Here is a 26,545-nt window from a genome sequence, read left to right as displayed (position 1 = left end):
CAATACAATCTGCATAAATTATTTAATAGATCTCGTAAACCTGATGAGGCTGTTCTATTTTCTTTAAACAAATTTATGCAAGAATGGCTGTTAAATTCTTTCCAACAAATTTCCTGCCTACTATTTAACGAGGGCATTTAAGATGGACTCGTTTTAGTTTGAGGATCACACAGTCATTCTGCCTTGGATTTTCAAAGTAAGTACAGCAGCATCATCACTTGTAAGAGAAATACCTAAAGGGAATCTGTCCGCAGGTTTGTTCTGTGTAATCCGAGAGCAGCGTCTGCAGTTTGTATTGTGAAATCTGTGAGATCATGCAGTCCTCCAAAGTGTGAGCTATCAATCACCATAATGGTAGGTCTGTGGGATGCTAATTGAGGGTGCAGAGCTGTGCACTGAACTTTTTTTTTTTTTTTTCCAACCCAAAGGTGTGCTGAAGACCCCCATTTATATGTCTACTAAAACTATATAAATATAAAACACTGAAATCTACAGTACAGGAGTCTATATAAGGGACTTTGCCCCTATAAACATCATCCATAGACTTTTCCCCTATAAAAATCACTCTTGTACTGTAGATTTTAGTAATTTCTTATTAATAGTTCAGTTTAGGTTTTTGGGGTGTCAGACTCCTTTTTATTTATTCATCAGAACCCAAAACAAACAAAGGGCACAAGGAATGTATAGAAAATATATCAAAATAGACTTATTCGTGTAAACTACATATAAAACTTAATGTCAAAGTAGAAATGGATACTATTGGTCAGACTAGAAAGACAAACCGCAATCTGACGTACTAAATACAGGTTAACGATATTATTAATGGACTCAGTGGCTATCAAAAAAATCCCATGTCAAAGGTGAAAAGGAAAAATCAATGGTACAAAATAGCAGACTTAAGAACCTAAAACAATACCCTATTCAAAGGCCGATCAACAATCATCAAAATAAGGCAAAGTGCCATATAGCAAAATGAAATGTAATGGTCCATCGGACCAAGAAGAAGAATCGACGAAACGCACTTCGGGGTAGGACGCAGCAATCCTGACATATTATCCAGGTATTTAGCACACGTTAGGCATTCTAATATGTGGTCTATTTCCATTTACATATTAAGGGTATACTTGGTCCGATGGACTTAACATGCACTTAGACACCTTACAATATTGCTGCCAGATTTTCCATTTTAGGATCTGGTAAATGTTTACCTTGTTTACATTTTGCTATATGGCACTTTGCCTTATTTTGATGATTGTTGATTGGCCTTTGGATAGAGTATTGTTTTAGGTTCTTAAGTCTGCTCTTTTGTACCATTGATTTTCCTTTTCACCCTTGACATGGGATCTTTTTGATAGCCACTAAGTCCATTATTAATATCGTTAACCTGTATTTAGCATGTCAGATTGCTGTTTGTCTTTCTAGTCTGACCAACTGTATCCATTTCTACTTTGACATTAAGTTTTATATGTAGTTTACATGAATAAATGTATTTTGATATATTTTCTATACATTGCTTGTGAACTTTGTTGTAAGTTCTGTTAAGTATGTTCATATACGGAGTGTGACCTTTTGTTCTGGGTCTTTTGAGGACTATATGTATAAATCCTTTTTTATCTGTGCTGACAAAAAAAATCTTTAATCTTCTAGGGTCAATTGGATCTGCTTAGAAGTGGCACTGGCCTTTTGTACAGGCTGAAGGACATGCAAACTGCTAGGTGAGAATTATTGATGATAGTGTTTAGAAAATAATATCTGGCGTGAAAAAAAATGACTTTGTAAAAACAAAAATAAATAAAATAAAGAAAAAAATACTGCAGTTTTAATGTTGGCCACTAGATGTCAGCCCACAACATTACCGCAGATCATTTATCGGCCCCTATTATATTTACGGCTGCTGGATACCTGCTCCATAGATGCAAACATCTTATGCACCTGAATATTTCTTTGATTTGTCACTACAATTATGCTGACAGTTTTCCAAAAAGCATAGAACAAAGCTTCTATTGTACTGTTTTTGCTTGTGTAGTTATCTGTTTGCATATATGATGTTTAGGGTAAACAGACATTGTGACACATTAATGATAGAGATAATAGTCAGAACGTCATGAGAGCTGTAAAAGTGGTAGAAATCTGTACAGCCATGTTCTTAAAATGCATCTGTCACAAGATCTTACAGTATAAAATGCATACATTATTAAATAGATCTGTTTGACCTGCTGAGGCCCTACTGAGTAGTGTAAGATGCCAGTAGCAGCAGGGAGGAGGGGCACTGAGGAGCTGGTCAGCAGGCTAAGAGGATATAGACTGAATGTAAAGGGTTGTTCCATCTGAGGCTTTTATGACCCATCGATAGCACCTGTCAAAAAACAAGTCCACTCTCCATAAATGTCACAACGGAAGAACCTCTTTACACTATTGAAAATCTCTTATGCATATCTCAAGGCGAGGAGCAAGGCATCACCCAGTCCTTATGGTTCCATATGCCTTCCCTTGAAGCAGTGTGTTTAGGGATGAATACCTCTAATACAGCATATATGGTGCACCTTGAGTCCATGCATTGCTATATTGGTTTGAGGGTTCTTTTTTCGAAGTGGTTATTCTTTTACTTATGTATATATATATCTATCTCTGATGGAAAAGTTGTTGAATTATGGAAATCGCAGGATGGATAGACATGATAATCCCTTACTGACATCGGATGGGATAGTACGTCCGAGGTCAGATCCCCTGCCTCGATGTGGGAGCTCCAGCGGTGAGCACGCATCAAAGCCTGGACTTGTGAGCTGTTTTGAACAGCTGACATGTGCCTGCAATAGGCGCGGGTGGATCGCGATTAACTAGTTAAATGCTGCTGTCAAACTCTGACCGTGACATTTAACGCGTGCTTCCGGCCATCGGGCCTGAAATACGCGCACCGCTGACCCCCGTCACGTGATCAGGGGTCATCGGTTCGTCGCCGTAACCACCAGAGATCTCCTGGAGACCTATGGTTGTTGATGCCAGATTGCTATGAGCGCCACACTGTAGTCGGCGCTCATAGCAATGCAGTAATTCTGCTACATTAGAGGCGATCTGAGGATCGCTCCTATGTAGCAGAGGCGATCGAGCTATGCCAGCTTCTAGCCTCCTATGGAGAGTATTGAAGCATGGCAAAAGTTAAAGAAAAATGTTTTTAAAAATATTAAAACACAAAAGTTCTAATCACCCCCCCCTTTCACCTCATTCAAAATAAAACTATTAAAAAAATCAAACCTACACATATTTGGTATCGCCGTGTCCAGAATCGCCCAATCTATCAATAATAAAAAAAAAAGACTAGCATGATTGCTAAACGGCGTAGCGAGAATAAATATCAAAACGCCAGAATTAAGTTTTTTGGTTGCCGTGAAAATGCAATAACGGGCGATCAAAAGAACGTATCTGCACAAAAGTGGTATCATTAAAAATGTCAGCTCGGTGTGCAAAAAATAAGCCCTCACCCGACCCCACATCACGAAGAACGGTGATGCTACAGGTATCGGAAAATGGCATTTTGTTTTTTGTTTTGTTTTTTTTAGCTAACTTTGGAATTTTTTTTACCACTTAGATAAAAATGAACCTAGACATGTTTGGTGTCTAAGAACTTGTAATGACCTGGAGAATCATAGTGGCAGGTCAGTTTTAGCATTTTGTGAACCTAGCAAAAAAGCCAAACAAAAAACAAGTGTGGGATTGCACTTTATTTGCAATTTCACCGCACTTGGAATTTTTTAATGTGTGTGTTAATGTGTCGGGGCAACACCATGAAGAGGTCTTCACAAGGAAATGTCACACTAATTCTAGTATCATGGTGGGGTGGTATAATCTTTGGTATCTGGACCTTTAGGCTAAGTGCACACGTTGCACAATTGCCGCGGCAATTCCGCAACTCCTGCGGCGGGTATATTGCATGCAGAATTGGCATGCGTTTTCCTGCTAAACACTAGCGTTTTACAAGCGTAATTAGCTTGTAGAATGCTAGCATTTTCCAAGCGATCTGTAGCATCAATACTAAAAAGATACAATGTTAAAAATAATTTTAAAAATAAAAAATCGTGATATTCTCACCTTCCGGCGTCCCCGGCAGTCTTCCCGTTCTTCGCGATGCTCCCGTTCCCAGTAATGCATTGCGAGAATGACCTGTGATGACGTAGCTGTCTCGCGTGATGCTACGTCATCACAGGTCATTGCCACAAGGCATTATTGGGAACGGGAGCATCGCAAGGAGAGGGAAGGCTGCCTGGGCCGCCAGAAGTGAGAATATCACGATTTTTTATTTTAATTTTTTTTTTTTAACAATTACCGTATATAGTTCCCAGGGCCTGCAGGAGAGTCTCCTCTCCTCCAGCCTGGGTACCAACCACACATGATCCGCTTACTTCCCGCATGGTGGGCATAGCCCCATGTGGAAAGTAAGTGGATCAATGCATTCCAATCTGTGCGGAATCCCCTTGATTCCGCACAAAGAATGAACATGCTGCTTTTTTTTCCGGAATGCGATTCTGCCGCGGAAAAAAACGCAACATGTGCACAAAAATTGTGGATTGCATTCTAATAATAGGATGCTTAATGTATGCATTTTGTTTCGCAATTTTTATAGTGAAAAAATTTTTAAAAATCCTGAACGTGTGCACAAAGCCTTAGTCTCCATTTCAGGTATACTAACAGCCCTGCGGCACATTGATTTGGCCCTGGAATCACTGGTACAGTCATTTCTCCAGTGTTCCAGGCCATTTTTTAACACCAGGCTGCATATTGCTCGTCCTATTTAGCCTGCATGGCTAAAATTGGCTACCATAGCCTGCAGCGTCTCCCATTGAACACATCTCAGACTTCATTGTCGGCAATTGCAAAGGGAGCTGCCAGCAGCAGATCTTGATGATTTGCATGTCCAGGTGCATTCAGCATTGCAGAACCGTTTGACACCCATTAATAACATTATTGATAGCAGCAAAGGTGTGTAGTACGGGGATTTCTTCATATGACGCTCGTACTCTGTACTGAATAAATTGAGATGTTTAGAAAACTTTGTTTGCATTTTTTCTTTGATTAACAAGTCTATCCATCCTGACATTTTCAGAATCCTACGACTTTCCCTTCTTGGTGTAGTTGTCTCACTGTTGAGGTGTATGTATGTCATTTAAGCAAAGTACCTTATTGATGATCTTTTCGCCCTCATTTTCTGATATGTAGCAAAATGAAAGGTTCTGATAACCAGGAAAAGTTAGTCTATCAGATTATTGAAGATGCCGGCAATAAAGGTAGGTTTTACTCTGACCATTCTGTTTTGGCCATGTTGTCATTTTCTCTTTTTGCAATGTACTATAAAAACAATTGCACGATATCACTAACTTTCTTTGTGGTATATTGTGCATAACCTCGCAGTGTCCCGCACAGCTAACTTGCTCGCTTCTCACCTGCACATGGCTGTCATTTATTGGCAGTGTTTTTATAGAATTAATAATCTGTGATACTGATGTATGAGTCCTCAGGATGTCTTTGAAGAAGATATTATTTTAGGCTAGGACTCGCTAGTGACTTTTTGTTGTATGACTTTCCAATTCAGTGGCATCTGTAGATTGCAGGCACGCAGTGTGGTTCAGCATATTCCTGTGGCCCAACGCTGGTGTCCCTTCGCAAATATCCTCCAGATTCTAGAAAAAAGCCTCGTGGAGCCCCCCCGGTCTAATAGTCAAGTTAAAGGGGTTATCCAACCTGATCACATTGATGGGCTATCCCTGGAATAGGACATCAATAGTAGACTGATGAATGGACCACTGCTGCAATAGCTTTATGATCCCTACTAAACGTACCAACCAGTCTCCAAGGAGATGTAAACATTAAAGGAGCTGCAGTGTTCATATGAGCGTCAAGGCACCATCAATTAGCTGATGGGCGGGGTGGGAGTAGTGAAATATTCCACTACCAGTCCAGTATTGGTGACCTGTCCAAATTACCGTTGCTTCGATGAAGTATGGCTCATCTGATGAGTAATGTAATGACTGACCAATAAGTGAAAAGTGCTTTATTCAGCCAAAGTGACTTTTTCAATGTCAGTCGGTCGGTATCTTCTGTACAAATTGCTGTCCATTTCCTGATCTCAAGTGTAATCTACCTCAAGCTGCAGAGACTGATTACAGAAAGTGGAGTTTGGGCCTGTGCACTCCTGCCTATCATACCGCACACGGACACAACATTTTCCACTACTTGGACAACCCCCCCCCCCATTAAAATAAAAAAATGTATACTCTCCTCCCATACCGTCACTGTGATGTTGCCATGGCTCACATCATCCAGCGCTGATTGGGCACCAGGCTCACATGTCATGACCTCACGTGAGCCCCGGGACCGCGAGTGCTGACACCACTGGAACGGCACAGGAGGTGAGTATAGGTGTTTTTATTGTATTAATATCAAACATGGGGAATTAGAAGGGGTTGCCCACTTTTAAAGCAGGTTTTCAGTTTGGTGTCGACAGGCCATTGGACAGTGACCGGTGCAAAGCCTGCTGGGAAGTAAAGGAAATTCCAGCATCTGTAGTGCTGGCAGAATGCTGATAAGTTGGAAGCATCCTCAAAAAGAGCGAATGGAATGTTTTAGAACATGACAATCAGGTTTTAGGGTTAAAGGACAAGTACACATAAAAATATATCTGTCACCAGATTTCACTTGTGCCAATTGCATTCATTAGTATCTAGAACTTGGACCTCATAAGACTAAGGTGTTTTTTTTTATATATATATCCATGTTAGAATAGCCAAATATAATTATTATTTTAAGTTTGCCTGCATTTTATATTTCCAGCTAGGGCTAAAATGCTGATTATTGTTCCAGCATTATCAAAGTAAGCACACCAGCTTGGTCAGGTTTAACATCTTTTAAGATCTTTCACTGCGTATACAGATCCTAAACTGTTCCTGAATTTTCTAGGAATATGGAGCAGAGATATACGATATAAAAGTAATCTTCCACTTACTGAGATCAACAAAATCCTAAAGAACATGGAAAGCAAGAAGCTCATTAAAGCCGTCAAGTCAGTAGCGGTAAGAAGTAATTGTTTTTACTTTAACTTCCAACATTACTTTTCAGTGGAAAAAGAGGTTTATAGAATTGTATTGATGTTATTCATAGTAAAATAAAAATAAAGAGCTAAAATAATGTGGTTATATAATATATATAATGTGGACACCCTTTAAACTACTTTGGTAAAATACCCTTTGGTTGTATGACAGCATTCAGTGTTTTGGAGTCTCTCCGCATGGCACATCTACAATCGGCAATCTTTGCTCACTTTTCTTTGCAGTAGCGCTCCAAATCTTTCACATTGTGAGGGCATCTTCTGTGTACAGCGCCCTCTTCAGGTAACCCAGAGTTTTTCTGTTGGATTCGGGTCTCTGGCTAGGTAATTCTAAGACTTTGGTCTTCTGGTAAAGTCCTTCCTTTGTTTATTTGGAGGTATGCTTAGGGTCGTTCTCATGTTGAAAGGTGAAATTTCTCTTCATCTTGCCAGAAATTGCAGCTACTTTAATGTTGCTGTGAGCCTTTTGGCAGCTTCTTGGATCAGCTTTTTTCATGTCTGTTTTTTTTTTTTTTCTATATGTTTGAGGGTCGTCCTGTTTTTGGTGATGTCCCTGTTGTGTCAAATTATAGACACTTACTGGTAACAGTCTTCACAGTGATCCAACAATGAGATCCCTTTGCTGTGTTGTAAGCTGTTTATGGATCATAGCTTTTGCTGTAAAATGCAACTAAGAAAATGTCAGGAAAACCCGGCTAGAACAACTAAACTTTACATGGGGCAAATCACTGTAAATGATGGCAGCTCTGTACTGACTCTACTATTTAACATGAGTTTAAATCTGGCTAATTCTGAACACATCCCCGATTATTACAGGGTGTTGACACGTACGCAACCACATCATTATAGTTTTGTTATTTTCATTTTCCTCTCAAAATAATTATAGTTTGTTTCTCAATGGATTTGTAAAGATTATGGGTAATATTACAGACGGGAAAAAGTTCTGAAATGATTCTTTTTGGTCTGATATTTTTTTTATATGACAAAAATCTGGCTATTTTAACAGGACTTCATAGATTTTTTTTCTGTTTATCCACTGTAGGCGTGGGTAAAACTACAACTGGCCGCAGTAACTTAATGTCAAACCATACAGTTTGTAAAACAATGATATATATATTTTTTTTTTTCTTGTAACACACATTTACTAGAATTTTATTTTATTTCTGAAGTAACAATTATGGAACATTAGAATTGTATTGTGCTGTTTCTCTGTTATTCCTCCTGAAAATGTATGAAGAAATTGACTCCTGGGTGTTTCCAGCTGGGAATATGTCTCCACATAGTCTGTCACTATCCAATCAGTGCTGTTTGGCCACGTTCACATGTTGAGTATTTGGTCAATATTTCAGTATTTGTAGGCCAAAACCAGGAGTGGAACAATCAGAGGAAAAGTATATTAGAAACACGTCACCAGTCCCCCGGGTTACCAACTTGTTCCAGCATATAGGTTTGTTTGTAACATGAAATATGTATGTGAGTTAGGATATGGCGATAGGAAAAAGAATTTATACTCGCTTCACTGCACCGCTGAGTGCTCCAAAAGCCTCACTGCTCGGTTTTCGCCATCTGGTCCTCCAACAGCCTCGCTACTCGCCATCTGGTCCTCCAACAGTATTGTGACTCGCCATCTGGTTCTCCATCAGCCTCGCTACTCACCATCTGGTCCTCCAACAGTATTGTGACTTGCCATCTGGTTCTCAATCAGCCTCGCTACTCGCCATCTGGTTCTCCATCAGCCTCGCTACTCGCCATCTGGTTCTCCATCAGCCTCGCTACTCGCCATCTGGTCCTCCAACAGCTTTGCTGCTCGCCACTTGCCATCTGGTCCTCCCAACAGCTTTGCTGCTCGCCTCTCGCCATCTGGTCCTCCAACAATATTGTGACTCGCCAACTGGTCCTCCCAACAGCCTCGATGCTTGCCCCTCACCATCTGGTCCTCCAACAGCCTTGCGGCTTGCCATCTAGTCCTTCTTTCCATCGTTGCGTTCCACATCTCCTGCCTTTTCCCTATAGGCCAGGACTTCTCACCATGTCCAGGCCCCAGAGATTACTAGATGTCAGAAAGTCATGTCGTCAGCATTGCTACCTTATGATGCACAGTTACCTCCAGAGCATGGATGTGGTTGGAATTCTTGGAGATGTGGTGTGCGATGCGGCAGAAAGAAAAAGCCCGGACGGAGGAGCCCCAGAAGTGAATTAGTATTTTATTTTTCAAACTAATACTTGCATTTCCAGCCGCCTCGCTGCCCTCTGGTCCTTTTTTTTTTTCTGTTGTTGATCGCTCCATATCCATTTTCACTATAGGCCATGACTTCTGGACGTGTCTAGGCCAAAGCTCACTGTGTGTGCAATAAGGTTGCAATGACGATGTGATCTTATCGACCTGCAGTGAGCTCTGGCCTGGAAGATGACTGAAGTCCTGTCCGATGGAGATGCAACACGTGACAGAGAAAAAAGTGGTCTGGATGGTGGCTGGAAAGGTTAGCTGTGAGGTAAGGGTTTGTTTTTTTTTATAACCTCTGACATTTTACAACTGAAGATTTACGTAAGTTGAATGTTCATAAGTTGGGTACTGCCTATATTTTAATGAGGATAAAGACCACACCCAATGGTCAATCTATTGCTAAATGTTCCAAAGGAATAACAGTGGAACTGCAAGACACAAAGTTTTGTTTCATGGAGGGTAAACAGGAGGAATAACAGATATATATTAAGGTATCAAAATGAAGATGTTTGGACGATCAAGGATGATCTTTTACATTGTAATTAATTGTGTTCTTGCTCTTCTTCAGGCTTCCAAAAAGAAGGTGTACATGCTGTATAATGTACAACCTGACCGCTCAGTGACTGGCGGGGCATGGTATAGTGATCAAGACTTTGAATCCGAATTTGTAGAAGTATTAAATCAACAATGTTTTAAATTCTTGCAAACTAAGGTGATTCACTTTTAATTATGAGGACTAAATACATGTTGTACATCATTTTTAGCTGTCCCTTACGTAGTCATTGTTTGTGATAAAAGGACGGGTGACAAACCTTTGGTGGTTCTTGCACACACTGCCGACTGACAAGGATCCATGCATTACAAAAAGAGCGGGGCCACATACACACCTCAGCTCCTCTGCAAAAATGTAGGTGCCGTGGTTATCAACTTCAGGAATGTTGGAAAGATTATTTTTTTTAAATTTGAATAAAACAAGTGCAAGTAATGAAATAAGCAAAAAAACAAGTAATTGATAATCATCCTAGGTCTTTATGTATAGGAGGGATAACTACAAAAGGTCACAACATCCCTTTAATATGCATTAGGCCTTTAAGTCCTATTGTTATTATAGTACAGTACAAATTAATGAGACTATATTAATAATCAACAGCAGGGGTGGGGAACCGCAGGGCCATTTATGATTATGATTTATTTTATCAGGCCCCCGAGCAGATTCTCAGGGACCGCATTCTTGGGCAGGGAGCTGTATTTTGATTGCCACCAGCTCATTATTTTCTTCTTGCTCTGTTAGCACACACATGTAGTGTTCACTACTGAACACTGAAGGGCATGCAATGAAAGATTACGTCCTGACACCAGAGCCAGAGTCAGGATGTACTTTGTGGGCGGAGTTTGTACGGCCCCCAAAGGATGATATAAATATCCAAATGGCCCTTGGTATAAAAAATATTCCCCACCCTTGATCTACAGGATGCCATGATCACTCAGTTTTTTTCACTTTGTGTTTGATCTGAACATGAAAACTTGTTCTCCATTGCTTGTGACAGGCAGAAGCGGCCAGAGACAGTAAGCAGAGTCCCATGATCCAGAGGAACAGCTCATTTGCCTCCTCACATGAAGTTTGGAAGTATATCTGTGAACTTGGCATTAGCAAGGTAAGAATCGCGATGAAGGCCGAGTTCCTCTCCAGCACTGATCGAGCTCGAGGAACAAAGGGGCGCTATTTATTAACTGATCTGTTTTCCATAGACTTCATTGATAAGTTTTATTTCATTCATGGACTTTATTTGTTTTCTTAGTCAGGCCAAAATGTTTTGCCTGCACCATTTTTTTTTTTTTGTCCAGCTTAACCCCTTCCCGACATTTGACGTACTATCCCGTCGAGGTGGGGTGGGCCCGTATGACCGCCGACGGGATAGTACGTCATCACCGATCAGCGGCGCTCACGGGGGGAGCGCGGCCGATCGCGGCCGGGTGTCAGCTGCATATCGCAGCTGACATCCGGCACTATGTGCCAGGAGCGGTCACGGACCGCCCCCGGCACATTAACCCCCGGCACACCGCGATCAAACATGATCGCAGTGTACCGGCGGTATAGGGAAGCATCGCGCAGGGAGGGGGCTCCCTGCGGGCTTCCCTGAGACCCCCGGAGCAACGCGATGTGATCGCGTTGCTGCGAGGGTCTCCTACCTCCTTCCTGGCTGCAGGTCCCGGATCCAAGATGGCCGCGGCATCCGGGTCCTGCAGGGAAGGAGGTGGCTTACCGAGTGTCTGCTCAGAGCAGACACTTGGTAAGCCTGCAGCCCTGCACAGCAGATCGTCGATCTGGCAGAGTGCTGTGCACACTGCCAGATCAATGATCTGTGATGTCCCCCCCTGGGACAAAGTAAAAAAGTTAAAAAAAAAATTTTCCACATGTGTAAAAAAAAAAAAAAAAAAAAATCCTAAATAAATAATAAAAAAAAAATATATATTATTCCCATAAATACATTTCTTTATCTAAATAAAAAAAACAAAACAATAAAAGTACACATATTTAGTATCGCCGCGTCCGTAACGACCCAACCTATAAAACTGCCCCACTAGTTAACCCCTTCAGTAAACACCGTAAGAAAAAAAAAAAAAAAACGAGGCAAAAAACAACGCTTTATTACCATACCGCCGAACAAAAAGTGGAATAACACGCGATCAAAAAGACTGATATAAATATCCATGGTACCGCTGAAAACGTCATCTTGTCCCGCAAAAAACAAGCCGCCACACAACATTATCAGCAAAAAAATAAAAAAGTTATAGTCCTGAGAATAAAGCGATACGAAAATAATAATTTTTTCTATATTTTAGTTTTTATCGTATAAAAGCGCCAAAACATAAAAAAATGATATAAATGAGATATCGCTGTAATCGTACTGACCCGAAGAATAAAACTGCTTTATCAATTTTACCAAACGCGGAACGGTATAAACGCCTCCCCCAAAAGAAATTCATGAATAGCTGGTTTTTGGTCATTCTGCCTCACAAAAATCGGAATAAAAAGCGATCAAAAACGGTCACGTGTCCGAAAATGTTACCAATAAAAACGTCAACTCGTCCCGCAAAAAACAAGACCTCACATGACTCTGTGGAGCAAAATGTGGAAAAATTATAGGTCTCAAAATGTGGAGACGCAAAAACTTTTTTGCTATAAAAAGCGTCGCTGGTTTCACACTTGCGTTTTTGTCTGCAGCGTTTTTTGCACAAAAAAACGCATGCGTTTTTTCCCTATATTTAACATTGAAAACGCATGCGGTTTTTTTGTACGCGTTTGGTCACGTTTTCAAACGCATGCGTTTTTTTTCTGCATGCGTTCATTTTCAGAAATACAACCTGCAGTATTTTCTTGCGTTTTTAAGCACATGCGTTTGTTTGCGTTAAAAACGCATGCATTTAAACACACTGAAAAGCCACCCACCACCATCAAGGTGATAAAGGGATCCAAACCCTAACCCTAACTCTACCCCTAACCTCACCCCTAACCGTTTAATGAACATTTTCTGACAGTCATAGTGCCACGTATTTCAGTGCCACGTATTTCAGTGCCACGTATTTCAGTGCCACGTGTTTCAGTGCCACGTATTTCAGTGCCACGTATCACATATTTCAGTGCCACGTATCACGTATTTCAGTGCCACGTATCACGTATTTCAGTGCCACATATTTTAGTACCACGTATTTCAGTGCCACGTATTTCAGTGCCACGTATTTCAGTGCCACGTATTTCAGTGCCACGTATTTCAGTGCCACGTATTTCAGTGCCACGTATCACGTATTTCAGTGCCACGTATTTCAGTGCCACGTATTTCAGTGCCACGTATTTCAGTGCCACGTATCACGTATTTCAGTGCCACGTGTTTCAGTGCCACGTATTTAAGTGCCACGTATCACGTATTTCAGTGCCACGTATTTCAGTGCCACGTATTTCAGTGCCACGTATCACGTATTTCAGTGCCACGTATTTCAGTGCCACGTATTTCAGTGCCACGTATTTCAGTGCCACGTATTTCAGTGCCACGTATTTCAGTGCCACGTATCACATTTCAGTGCCACGTATTTCAGTGCCACATATTTCAGTGCCACGTATTTCAGTGCCACGTATTTCAGTGCCACGTATTTCAGTGCCACGTATTTCAGTGCCACGTATCACGTATTTCAGTGCCACGTGTTTCAGTGCCACGTATTTAAGTGCCACGTATCACGTATTTCAGTGCCACGTATTTCAGTGCCACGTATTTCAGTGCCACGTATTTCAGTGCCACGTATTTCAGTGCCACGTATTTCAGTGCCACGTATTTCAGTCACGTTTAGGGTTAGGGTTAGGGGTAGGGTTAGGGTTAGGGCTAGGGTTGGAGGTAAAGTTAGGGTTGGGACTAAAGTTAGGGTTGGGGCTAAAGTTAGGGTTAGGGTTTGGATTACATTTACGTTTGGATTAGGGTTGGGATTAGAATTATGGGTGTGTCAGGGCTAGGGGTGTGGTTAGGGTTACCGTTGGGATTAGGGTTAGGGGTGTGTTTGGGTTAGGGTTTCAGGTAGAATTGGGGAGTTTCCACTGTCCAGGCACATCAGGGGCTCTACAAGCGCGACATGGCGTCCAATCTCAATTCCAGCCAATTCTGCGTTGAAAAAGTAAAACAGTGCTCCTTCCCTTCCAAGCTCTCCCGTGCGCCCAAAAAGGGGTTTACCCCAACATATGTGTTATCAGCGTACTCGGGACAAATTGAACAACAACTTCTGGGGTCCAAGTTCTCTTGTTATCCTTAGGAAAATAAAAATTTGGGGGGCTAAAAATCATTTTTGTGGGAAAAAAAAGATGTTTTATTTTCACGGCTCTGCGTTATAAACTGTAGTGAAACACTTGGGGGTTCAAAGTTCTCACAACACATCTAGATAAGTTCCTTGGGAGGTCTAGTTTCCAATATGGGGTCACTTGTGGGGGGTTTGTACTGTTTGGGTACATCAGGGGCTCTGCAAATGCAACGTGACGCCTGCAGACCAATCCATTTAAGGCTGCATTCCAAATGGCGCTCCTTCCCTTCCGAGCTCTGTCATGCACCCAAACAGTGGTTCCCCCCCACATATGGGGTATCAGCGTACTCAGGACAAATTGGACAACAACTTTTGGGGTCTAATTTATCCTGTTACCCTTGTGAAAATACAAAACTGGGGGCTAAAAAATCATTTTTGTGAAAAAAAAAAAGAATTTTTATTTTCACGGCTTTGCGCTATAAACTTTAGTGAAACACTTGGGGGTTCAAAGTTCTCAAAACACATCTAGATAAGTTCTTTGGGAGGTCTAGTTTCCAATATGGGGTCACTTGTGGGGGGTTTGTACTGTTTGGGTACATCAGGGGCTCTGCAAATGCAACGTGACGGCTGCTGACCAATCCATTTAAGTCTGCATTCCAAATGGCGCTCCTTCCCTTCCGAGCTCTGTCATGCGCCCAAACAGTGGTTCCCCCCCACATATGGGGTATCAGCGTACTCAGGACAAATTGGAAAACAAATTTTGGGGTCCAATTTATTCTGTTACCCTTGTAAAAATACAAAGCTGGGTGCTAAAAAATCATTTTTGAGAAAAAAAATAAAAATTATTTTCACGGCTCTGCGTTATAATCTGTAGTGAAACACTTGGGGGTTCAAAGCTCTCAAAACACATCTAGATAAGTTCCTTAGGGGGTCTACTTTCCAAAATGGTGTCACTTGTAGGGAGTTTCAATGTTTAGGCACATCAGGGGCTCTCCAAACGCAACATGGCGTCCCATCTCAATTCCAGTCAATTTTGCATTGAAAAGTCAAATGGCGCTCCTTCCCTTCCAAGCTCTGCCATGCGCCCAAACAATGGTTTACACCCACATATGGGGTATCAGCGTACTCAGGACAAATTGCACAACATTTTTTGGGGTCCAATTTCTTCTCTTACCCTTGGGAAAATAAAAAATTGGGGGCGAAAAGATCATTTTTGTGAAAAAATATGATTTTTTATTTTTACGGCTCTGCATTATAAACTTCTGTGAAGCACTTGGTGGGTCAAAGTGCTCACCACACATCAAGATAAGTTCCTTAGGGGGTCTACTTTCCAAAATGGTGTCACTTGTAGGGGGTTTCAGTGTTTAGGCACATCAGGGGCTCTCCAAACGCAACATGGCGTCCCATCTCAATTCCAGTCAATTTTGCATTGAAAAGTCAAATGGCGCTCCTTCCCTTCCAAGCTCTGCCATGCGCCCAAACAATGGTTTACACCCACATATGGGGTATCAGCGTACTCAGGACAAATTGCACAACATTTTTTGGGGTCCAATTTCTTCTCTTACCCTTGGGAAAATAAAAAATTGGGGGCAAAAAGATCATTTTTGTGAAAAAATATGATTTTTTATTTTTACGGCTCTGCATTATAAACTTCTGTGAAGCACTTGGTGGGTCAAAGTGCTCACCACACATCTAGATAAGTTCCTTAGGGGGTCTACTTTCCAAAATGGTGTCACTTGTAGGGAGTTTCAATGTTTAGGCACATCAGGGGCTCTCCAAACGCAACATGGCGTCCCATCTCAATTCCAGTCAATTTTGCATTGAAAAGTCAAATGGCGCTCCTTCCCTTCCAAGCTCTGCCATGCGCCCAAACAATGGTTTACACCCACATATGGGGTATCATCGTACTCAGGACAAATTGCACAACATTTTTTGGGGTCCAATTTCTTCTCTTACCCTTGGGAAAATAAAAAATTGGGGGCGAAAAGATCATTTTTGTGAAAAAATATGATTTTTTATTTTTACGGCTCTGCATTATAAACTTCTGTGAAGCACTTGGTGGGTCAAAGTGCTCACCACACATCAAGATAAGTTCCTTAGGGGGTCTACTTTCCAAAATGGTGTCACTTGTAGGGGGTTTCAGTGTTTAGGCACATCAGGGGCTCTCCAAACGCAACATGGCGTCCCATCTCAATTCCAGTCAATTTTGCATTGAAAAGTCAAATGGCGCTCCTTCCCTTCCAAGCTCTGCCATGCGCCCAAACAATGGTTTACACCCACATATGGGGTATCAGCGTACTCAGGACAAATTGCACAACATTTTTTGGGGTCCAATTTCTTCTCTTACCCTTGGGAAAATAAAAAATTGGGGGCGAAAAGATCATTTTTGTGAAAAAATATGATTTTTTATTTTTACGGCTCTGCATTATAAACTTCTGTGAAGCACTTGGTGGGTCAAAGTGCTCACCACACATCAAGATAAGTTCCTTAGGGGGTCTACTTTCCAAAATGGTGTCACTTGTAGGGGGTTTCAGTGTTTAGGCACATCAGGGGCTCTCCAAACGCAACATGGCGTCCCATCTCAATTCCAGTCAATTTTGCATTGAAAAGTCAAATGGCGCTCCTTTCCTTCCGAGCTCTGCCATACGCCCAAACAGTGGTTTACCCTCACATATGGGGTATCAGCGTACTCAGGACAAATTGTACAACAACTTTGGGGGTCCATTTTCTCCTGTTACCCTTGGTAAAATAAAACAAATTGGAGCTGAAATAAATTGTGTGTGAAAAAAAGTTAAATGCTCATTTTTATTTAAACATTCAAAAAATTCCTGTGAAACACCTGAAGGGTTAATAAACTTCTTGAATGTGGTTTTGAGCACCTTGAGGGGTGCAGTTTTTAGAATGGTGTCACACTTGAGTATTTTCTATCATATAGACCCCTCAAAATGACTTCAAATGAGATGTGGTCCCTAAAAAAAAAATGGTGTTGTAAAAATGAGAAATTGCTGGTCAACTTTTAACCCTTATAACTCCGTCACAAAAAAAAATTTTGGTTCCAAAATTGTACTGATGTAAAGTAGACATGTGGGAAATGTTACTTATTAAGTATTTTGTGTGACATATGTCTGTGATTTAAGGGCATAAAAATTCAAAGTTGGAAAATTGCGAAATTTTCAAAATTTTCGCCAAATATTCGTTTTTTTCACAAATAAATGCAAGTTATATCGAATAAATTTTACCACTAACATGAAGTACAATATGTCACGAGAAAACAATGTCAGAATCGCCAAGATCCGTCAAAGCGTTCCAGAGTTATAGCCTCATAAAGGGACAGTGGTCAGAATTGTAAAAATTGGCCCGGTCATTAACGTGCAAACCACCCTTGGGGGTGAAGGGGTTAAAAAAAAACAAAAAAAAAAAAAAAAAAAAACCTACCTGTAATTGCTGCTGGATCTGTTAATTCTATTATTGTAGTCCGTGTGAATGGATCAGTTTTTCATCAGTTTCAAACTGATTCAGTTTTTTTTTTTTTTTTGTTTGATCACTGGATCTGTTTCAAACTGTTTATCACTGGACATGTGAAATCCGCCTTGGGCTAAGTTCACATGTCCAGCAGCAATCCATTGATAAAAAAAAGTTGTGTAGACAGAACTTTTTTGTTTGGTTAAAAAAAAACGGCTTTAAACTTGGATTTGTTTTTTTAACATTGACGTTTATGGAAAACTGATCCATTAAATAGACATGCGTTTTACATTTGACAAGAATCCGCTTTTTGCTCACTGGATCAGTTTAAAATGGAAGAAAACATGAGACTATTTAACAGATCTGTTTTCCATAGACGTCAATGTTAAAGAAATGGTTCCAGTTGAAATCAGTTTGGTGTTTTGTTTTGTTTTTCTTGTTGTTTTTTTTTTAAACTGTACAAAAAAAGTTCTGTCTGCACAACTTTGTCAATGGAATGTTTGTTGCTGGATCTGTTCTAACGGATGATTACTGGACATGCGAACATAGCCTTTAGAGTTGTGGTTAATAGGAGGTGACACTTTTATGGTCCATTATCTGCTGCTGTGGCTAAATGTAAACAATGCACGGGAGCCAGAACAGTGCGACTCCATACAGGGCAGCACGTTGGCTCAGTGGTTAGCACTGCAGCCTTGCAGCTCTGGAGTCCTGGGTTCTAATCCCACCTTGGACAACATCTGCAAGGAGTTTGTATGTTCTCCCTGTGTTTGCGTGGGTTTCCGCCAGGTACTCCGGTTTCCTCCCACATTCCAAAGACATACTGATAGGGAATTTAGATTGTGAGCCCCATCGGGGACAGTGATGATAATGTGTGCAAAAACTGTAAAGCGCTGCGGAATATGTTAGCGCTATATAAAAATAAAGATTATTATTATTACTTAGTGACCGCTCCCATTCATCTGAATGGGAAATAAGGTGCAGTACCAAAGAATGGACACTAGGCTGTGTTCAGAGCTGAGCTGTTCAGCTCTATTCATTGTTTGTATCTGGCCGTGGCCTGAAAAGATAACAGCAGCTCTGGGACAGGTGTCGTCCTCTAGCGATCTGATGTTGATAACCTATTCTAAGAATAGGGGTCTGTTTACACGGGCTGACCAGTGATACTAGACAACCATAGATTAACATTTACTGGTAAGTGATTGGCTAATAGCTGTTTACACGGGCACATGGCAGTACACAATGCACCCTGATCTGTAGTACATTGTTCAGTGCACATAGGCTGTCACTATTCTGGGCAGTTGAGTCCTGACTACACAGTGATGATGCGCTGCCAAGATCGAGGATATTTTGTGCTGTAGAAAATATCACTTTGACCAGATGAAACAAGTGTTTTATCCGTTCACCAAGTGATCTGCAGTCTGTTAACTCTGAAAAATTATTGTGAAACCATTGTTGTTAAGAACTCTCATCCACAATAATCTTTCAGTGTAAGTGCAGATAAGCCATCAATAGCAGTGGATGACCCTTTTATCTTTCCTCACACACGCGGCTTTTTGTCCGCTAAGGGTAAGGGTACTGTCACACTCTGCAACTTTCCAACGATCACGACCAGCGATACGACCTGGCCGTGATCGTTGGAAAGTCGTTGTGTGGTCGCTGGGGAGCTGTCACACAGACAGCTCTCCAGCGACCAACGATGCCGAAGGCCCCGGGTAACCAGGGTAAACATCAGGTTACTAAGCGCAGGGCCGCGCTTAGTAACCTGATGTTTACCCTGGTTACCATCGTAAAAGTAAAAAAAAAACAAACAGTGTATACTCACATTCCGGTGTCCATCAGGTCCCTTGCCGTCTGCTTCCCGCTCTGACTGAGTGCCGCCGTAAAGTGAAAGCAGAGCGCAGCGGTGACGTCACCGCTGTGATCTGCTCTTACTTTCCGGCCGGCAGTCAGTCAGAGCGGGAAGCAGACGGCAAGGGACCTGACGGACACCGGAATGTGAGTATGTACTGTTTTTTTTTTTTTTTACTTTTACGATGGTAACCAGGGTAAACATCAGGTTACTAAGCGCGGCCCTGCGCTTAGTAACCCGATGTTTACCCTGGTTACAAGCGAACGCATCGTTGGATCGGTGTCACACACACCGATCCAACGATGACAGCGGGAGATCCAGCGACGAAAGAAAGTTCCAAACGATCTGCTACGACGTACGATTCTCAGCAGGGTCCCTGATCGCTGCTGCGTGTCAGACACAGCGATATCGTATGGATATCGCTGGAACGTCACAGATCGTAGCGACAAAAGTGCCGCTGTGAGACAGTACCCTAAATGAAATTCCCCGTAGTCCTGCCGAGATTTTTTTCTGTACCAAACTGATCTTCATCAAGAATATATATTACTTAGTTTCATAGATCGTGTTTTACATGAGATCAGCTTGTGTTTTTTATTCTTATGAGAAATTGTCTTTCTTGGTTAGGTTGAACTATCAATGGAAGACATAGAAACGATCTTGAACACATTAATTTATGACGGGAAAGTGGAGATGACCATAATTGCTGCTAAGGAGGGAACGGTGGGCTGTGTGGATGGACAGATGAAGCTTTATAGAGCAGTGAACCCAATCATCCAGCCAGCAGGCTTAGTACGTACGCCTTGCGGTTTATGTCCGGTAAGTGAACATCACCACCAGATTGTTGAATGTTAACCCTTTTCTGTCTCACGCCGTTTTAATTTTATCACTTTTTTGTTTTTTTTCCAACTACCAAGAGCCATAACTTTTTATTTCAGTAAAACAGCAATAAGAGTAAATAAATAGAAGTAGTTGATACCTTTTACTGAGGACTCTCAATTCTAAATATTTTTCTATCCACTGGCTAACACGGTGCTAAGATATATATCTTTCCTGTATCTAAATAGAAAGGTAAAAGCGAATCAACATTATGTGTGACCTAACGAATCCAATTCATGAAAAAGCGTAGCATCTATACTCCAGATGATTTGGTATCTGAGATGTATATATTTCTAATTAGGTTGATTAATAAAACAATGTGCACAACCATTAGAAAATATTTTGTTTGGTTTTTTTTCCTTTATTTAGTATGATCTCCAATATTTCTGTAACACCCCTACTTACAATTAGTATAGATATTGTCAGTGCGTCTTTTTATTGTGCAGAAAAAATGATCTGGCAACGTGATTCTCCGTGTCTGTACAATTACGGTGATACCAAACAAGTAAAGTTTTTCTTGATGAAAAATAAACATTGGAAAATGTCTTATTCATCGATAGAGCTGTATGAGGGCTTGTTTTTTGTGTGGTGAGCTGATATTTTCATCAATATTATTTTGGGGTACATGTGACAGTTTTTTTTTTGGGGGGGTGCAGCAACAATTCTGGCATCTAGATTTTATTTTCTTTATGGCATTTACTGTTCAGGTTAATTTATTTTCTATTTTGATAGATCAGACCTTTATAAATGTCGCAATACTAAATGTTTATTTTTTTTCAGTTTTCAGGCTGTTCACGGATAGGACAGAATTATCTTCAAAACAGATGCTCCTTAAAACTACTGTAGGGATTTTCACTCCCTGCATAGTTCAATTATCTAGGCAAAACCCTTGAATCTTCTGTAATAATGGCATATTGGTAGGGACAGGGGAGTAACGAGGTCATGCAGAATTTGCAATTTCATAGAGACGCTCTACGGTCTGAGGACCAATCCAACTTATAAGGCAGATCCGTGTTGGGACCCCCACTGATCACCAGAACAAGTTACTGTGTCCTCTGTTTTCTTCTGCCCACAAGATTTCGGATGGGGCGACACAAATGGTAGCCCTGTTGCTTAATTCAATTCTACCACACTGACATAAACCCCCATACACATTAATATTAGCCGAATCCACGGATACTGACTGGTTCGGTTGACAGTAATGTATGTGGAAGCCCTGGACAATTTGTCGTGAGATCATCAATCCGACAATCCAATTTCTGTTGATACTGTCTCCAGGAGATGAGCAGTCGTTGGTCGTAGGAGTGCTCAGGTGTATGTGTGAACTGGCCAAAATGATCTGAGGCAACAGCCATCTAATGTGTATAGTGACCTTTTAAAGCTGAGCGCAGCACAGAGTTATCTTCATTGTCCTCTTCTACTTTTTGGTATAGACTTTAGGATTTTTCCTATTGGCACACATTCAGCTTCTCCAGTTTGGAGTCTTCTGGCCAGGGGAGAACATGCAATATGAGTCCCCAATCACCTATCCAGTGAATACCCCTTTAATAAACATGAATAAAAACATCTCTCAAGCTACTTTAATTAAAAGTTTTTTTGTTTTTTCTTTTAGGTGTTTCATGATTGTCACGAAGGTGGTGAAATATCACCATCTAATTGTATATACATGACAGAGTGGCTGGAATATTAACGAAGCCTACTTATGAAATCTAGCTGTATTCTGCAAGCTGGTCAAGGTAAAAGAATCAACACTGACTGGACAGACTCTGTGAAATATATTTATTTTAATATTTTATTATATTTGGTATTTTCTGAGACCTTTATCCTGAATTCTTCATTACAAGAGCAATGCGGTTTTATTTGTCATTCCATTCTTCATTCGTACTTGGATTGTTACAATGTAAACATAGGAAGAAAATATCTCAAAATATTCCTTAAATCTTATTTGGAAAGCGGATACACGTCATTTCTTGTTAAATAAGTAATAATAAATTGGCATTATATGTTCGCTGTCTAAGTCTCCTTATTTAGGCTCTTTAAGTAAATGTTAAGACCTATTTACGATTCTTCCAGAGTTACCGGTCACCATAATTTTTTTTTTTTTTTAAGATGTTTCATCTTGGAATGCTGTAGGTTGTTACGGAATTTAAAGCATCTGTCAGGTTCTCCTATGGTGATGCACTTTAGCATCTGTATTATGCCCCAAGTCCCATCCAGATCAGACCATGGGTTTCATGGCTTAAACAAACATCCTAATGTTCCCAACAATGTCTTGTTCATTGTTGTGCTCCAGTCACTCATTACCATGGGGACATTATTGTGGACTGTGACTTGGATCTATGGAAGCTCCCCAATCGACGCACTGTCAGAAGAATCAGGGCAGCTACTGTAAGGCCAGAGTCTGTTTTTCACAGTCTGAGTATGGACTGCAATGCATGGACCGACCAAGAGTCTCGTGAATCAAATGCGAAAGTCAATAACTATCTATGAGGCTCTCAAGCTCAGGTCAGGAAACACACGGCCATTTCTATAACTGTCTGTACACAGACTGTGACATTCGGATGTGTGAATCTGACCTTACGGTACTTTTAAGTGAATCAAATCACTGCACTCATCATAGTTCAAGTCAAATTTTGCTGAAGTGAATATTTTTATTGAAGGTGAAAACGAAGAAATAAGGCAACAAAAAATTAACGTTTCGGCCACTCGATGGCCTTGATCACAAATGATGCTGTAACAAAAATAGAAAAACAGTGTATGAACATATAATATATACAGTGCTCCAATGTACAAAATATACAAAATATACAGGGGAATATCCATACAAGTAAGGATATAATGGAACACATGTCAACAAATGTCCTTAGAAAGACAAAATACATTTATCCCAATCAGAAGACCTATGTTGAATACAAGGACTTTAAAACCAAGAAAGGGTTACTTGAAGACAGTATGTATCTATAGGGAAAGAGATGGTGCAGTAGGTAAAGGTGGAATAACGTACCCTTAGTAGGTAATTCGTATAACGTCTTATGGTAATATAGTAGAAAATTCAAAATTAAAGGTGGCCCAGATTTCTCCTGTTCAGAAACAATAGAAAAATATGATATGGTAAAGACTAATGATAGTATAGATAACCTAAAGGTTATCTCATAGACATGTATGTGACCCGTGGGATTATAGCATTAGACTGTATGTGGGAGTACATGGCACATAGAGAGGTATTTACCCAGATAGTGACAGAAGGGGCTTTAAATTCAATAGAGACTGTCCAGGACAGAGTATCAATGGTCTTGAGACATCTGTCGTATGTGGGATTGTCTGCAATATAAATGCATATACAGGCTGAACATGGCATTAGAGTTGTGCAGATAAGTAATATGTTGTGTATGTCCATGGTAATTATACCTTGATAGTCTTAAGCCCATATCCTGTAATCCAGAGGAGTTAACCGCTTGGGGTACTTATCTGCTGTGAGGCCGTAGTCTCACATGGATTGGTGGCGCAGTGTGTGCGCAGTCCGGGGCCGAGGAGGCCGTTTGGCTGGTCCTGTGGGAAGCGCCGACACAGCACGTGTCCTGGCGGTGGAGGCGGCAATGTCATGTACGAACAGCGCTGTTATATATACAACAATCGATCGGTTCTGTGCCCGCACCTGCGCAGTAGCAACAGATCGCTTGTAAGTTCGGCGCCTGCGCACTGTGGAACAAAACGGCGCATGCGCTGTGTCCTCAAGGGAAGAGCAGAGCCGGCCCAGTGTGATGTAGTGGCAAGCATGTTTAGCGGTAGCGTGAGAGGAGCTCTGCTGGCATAGCGATATAGAAGTTATATAGGGCTCTCTATGTGTAGGCATCCGGTACTGGTAATGTAGCACAATGTGGAGGGTAATCAGTAAAGTATTAGTAAAGTGGTCTGATTAGAAGCACCAGATAATGGGCAATAGACAGATGTAAACGTTACATAAATGAACTTACTATATATGAATACATAAATATATACATTAATAACAACATGTAGTAAATATCCAGCGTTAAAAGGGTAGTGCCCATAATATCTATAGCCAGATATGGTAGGAGTCCAAACTATAATTGATTATTCATAGTACTGGAGAAACCTTGAGTTGAATGGATAAAGCTAAATATGCAAAGGTAGATGGGACTATGAGATGACACCATGAGCAAAAAGAGCTGAATGAAAAAATGAGAAAATGAAAAGAAAACAAGGCAGATGAAAAAATGAACATAATGAATGAAAGGAATGAGAATTAAAGAAAATTAATGAAAAAAATGAATGGGCCTTTACTCCATGCATACTGAAGATAAAATATCGTAGTTAGCAGCACATCCTCTGTTTACACAGGACGATGTGCTGCCAAGAATAATGATCTTACCGACATGAACAATCAAATCATCCAACCATTCGTGTGGCGGGTGCTTGACAGCCTGTTTAGCAAATCTGATAGGAAACATTTTTTTACAATTACCGGCCTGTCATAGTGGAACCTTAAGGCCCCATCACACATAGCAACGCTGCAGCGATACAGACAACGATGCCGATCGCTGCAGCGTCGCTGTTTAGTTGCTGTGTGGTCGCTGGAGAGCTGTCACACAGACCGCTCTCCAGCGACCAACGATGCCGAGGTCCCCGGGTAACCAGGGTAAACATCGGGTTGCTAAGCGCAGGGCCGTGCTTAGTAACCCGATGTTTACCCTGGTTACCACTGTAAAATGTAAAATAACAAACACTACATACTCACCTTCGCGTCCCCCGGCGTCCGCTTCCTGCACTGACTGAGCGCCGGCCCTAACAGCAGAGCGGTGACGTCACCGCTGTGCTGTACTTTCACTTTACGGCCGGCAGTCAGTCAATGCGGGAAGCAGACGGCAAGGGACCTGACGGACACCGGAATGTGAGTATGTACTGGTTTTTTTTTTTACATTTACGATGGTAACCAGGGTAAACATCGGGTTACTAAGCGCGGCCCTGCGCTTAGTAACCCGATGTTTACCCTGGTTACCAGTGAAGACATCGCTGAATCCGTGTCACACACACAGATTCAGCGATGTCAGCGGGACCTCAACGACCAAAAAAAGGTCCAGGCCATTCCGACACGACCAGCGATCTCACAGCAGGGGCCTGGTCGCTGGTACGTGTCAAACATAGCGAGATCGCTACTGAGGTCGCTGTTGCGTCACAAAACTTGTGACTCAGCAGCGATCTCGCTAGCGATCTCGCTATGTGAGACGGGGCCTTTAGGCTCTGTTCACACTACTGAATCTCCATATAGTTCAGGCACACGCTCCTGTCTACAATTCAGATGCATCGGCAATTAATAATAATGGGTTGTGAAGGTTTAAACAGCCAAAAATATATATTTGTTCCTTCCATTGATGGTGAGGGCCTCTACAGTCTTATAAGATGGTACACAGTAACAGAATGCAGCAAATGTTAAGGTAACTGTTACAAAAAAATAAAATAGAATTTGAGGCAATACAGTAACATGTTCGTTAATTTGATTTATTTACAGGATGTGTAACAGATGAGGGAAAAGTAGTTACATGACAATGTTCCAAATCGGGACAGGACATGTTAATACTCAGCAAGGAATAGCCGGATGGACCGTGCAGAGTCGTGTTTACACCGCAGAGGGAATATGTTTTCTTGTAGCGTCAAGAAGGTCATAAAGCTCCGTATTCTGAAAGTATCCGCGGTCTGTGTACTTGTGCCACTCGGCACCCAAATTATCAGCAACCGTCTGCTGCTCGTGCCAAGGAAGGAATGGATCATCTGTGGAACCAAAGTGGATAATATGGTGACAGTTTGCGTTAATCTTTTCCCATTGCCAAGGACGGCTGAAATAACCTGAGGGGAAATGATAGTTGTTCACAATTGACAAATGGCTTACTTACAATTTAGAGTAAATCTTTTATTCCTGTGAACTAACTCATTTGGATCATTTTTTTCAGAGTGTTATGGCTCATTTGGATAAGCCAATAATTGACAACCCTTTGTAAGAACGCTTATTCCCATCTATTGGGCTAAACACACTGACAGCCACCCAACTAATTACCGTGGAACGGGCAGCATGTGTTAGCTGTCAGGTTCCCTTTTAATTCATTTTATAGATTTTACACGGTCTTAGGCTGCCGTCACACTAGCAGTATTTGGTCAGTATTTTACATCAGTATTTGTAAGCCAAAACCAGGAGTGGGTGATAAATGCAGAAGTGGTGCATATGTTTCTATTATACTTTTCC

At 41.3% G+C, this 26,545-nt stretch overlaps 1 protein-coding gene across 2 annotated transcripts in view; it reads left to right on the top strand.

Annotated features, from left to right (window-relative positions):
• The window catches only part of POLR3F (RNA polymerase III subunit F), a 40,579-nt gene extending 14,626 nt beyond the window's left edge, over positions 1-25,953 (top strand). Inside the window, exons 3-10 of one of the 2 annotated variants that reach the window (XM_077275404.1) lie at positions 1,648-1,715; positions 5,212-5,279; positions 6,949-7,061; positions 9,889-10,032; positions 10,868-10,975; positions 20,038-20,229; positions 21,902-22,025; positions 25,817-25,953. In XM_077275404.1, the coding sequence (XP_077131519.1) occupies positions 1,648-1,715; positions 5,212-5,279; positions 6,949-7,061; positions 9,889-10,032; positions 10,868-10,975; positions 20,038-20,229; positions 21,902-21,979 (771 nt within the window). In that variant the 3' untranslated portion in view covers positions 21,980-22,025; positions 25,817-25,953. Of the gene's footprint in view, positions 1-1,647; positions 1,716-5,211; positions 5,280-6,948; positions 7,062-9,888; positions 10,033-10,867; positions 10,976-20,037; positions 20,230-21,901; positions 22,297-25,816 lie in introns of those variants that run through there. The other variant, XM_077275403.1, reaches the window with a different exon arrangement.
• The last annotated feature ends 592 nt before the right edge of the window (positions 25,954-26,545 follow it).

Source organism: Ranitomeya variabilis, chromosome 7, assembly GCF_051348905.1.
Source record: "Ranitomeya variabilis isolate aRanVar5 chromosome 7, aRanVar5.hap1, whole genome shotgun sequence".
Lineage (NCBI taxonomy): Eukaryota > Metazoa > Chordata > Amphibia > Anura > Dendrobatidae > Ranitomeya > Ranitomeya variabilis.
This window is presented reverse-complemented; position numbering and strand designations above follow the sequence as displayed.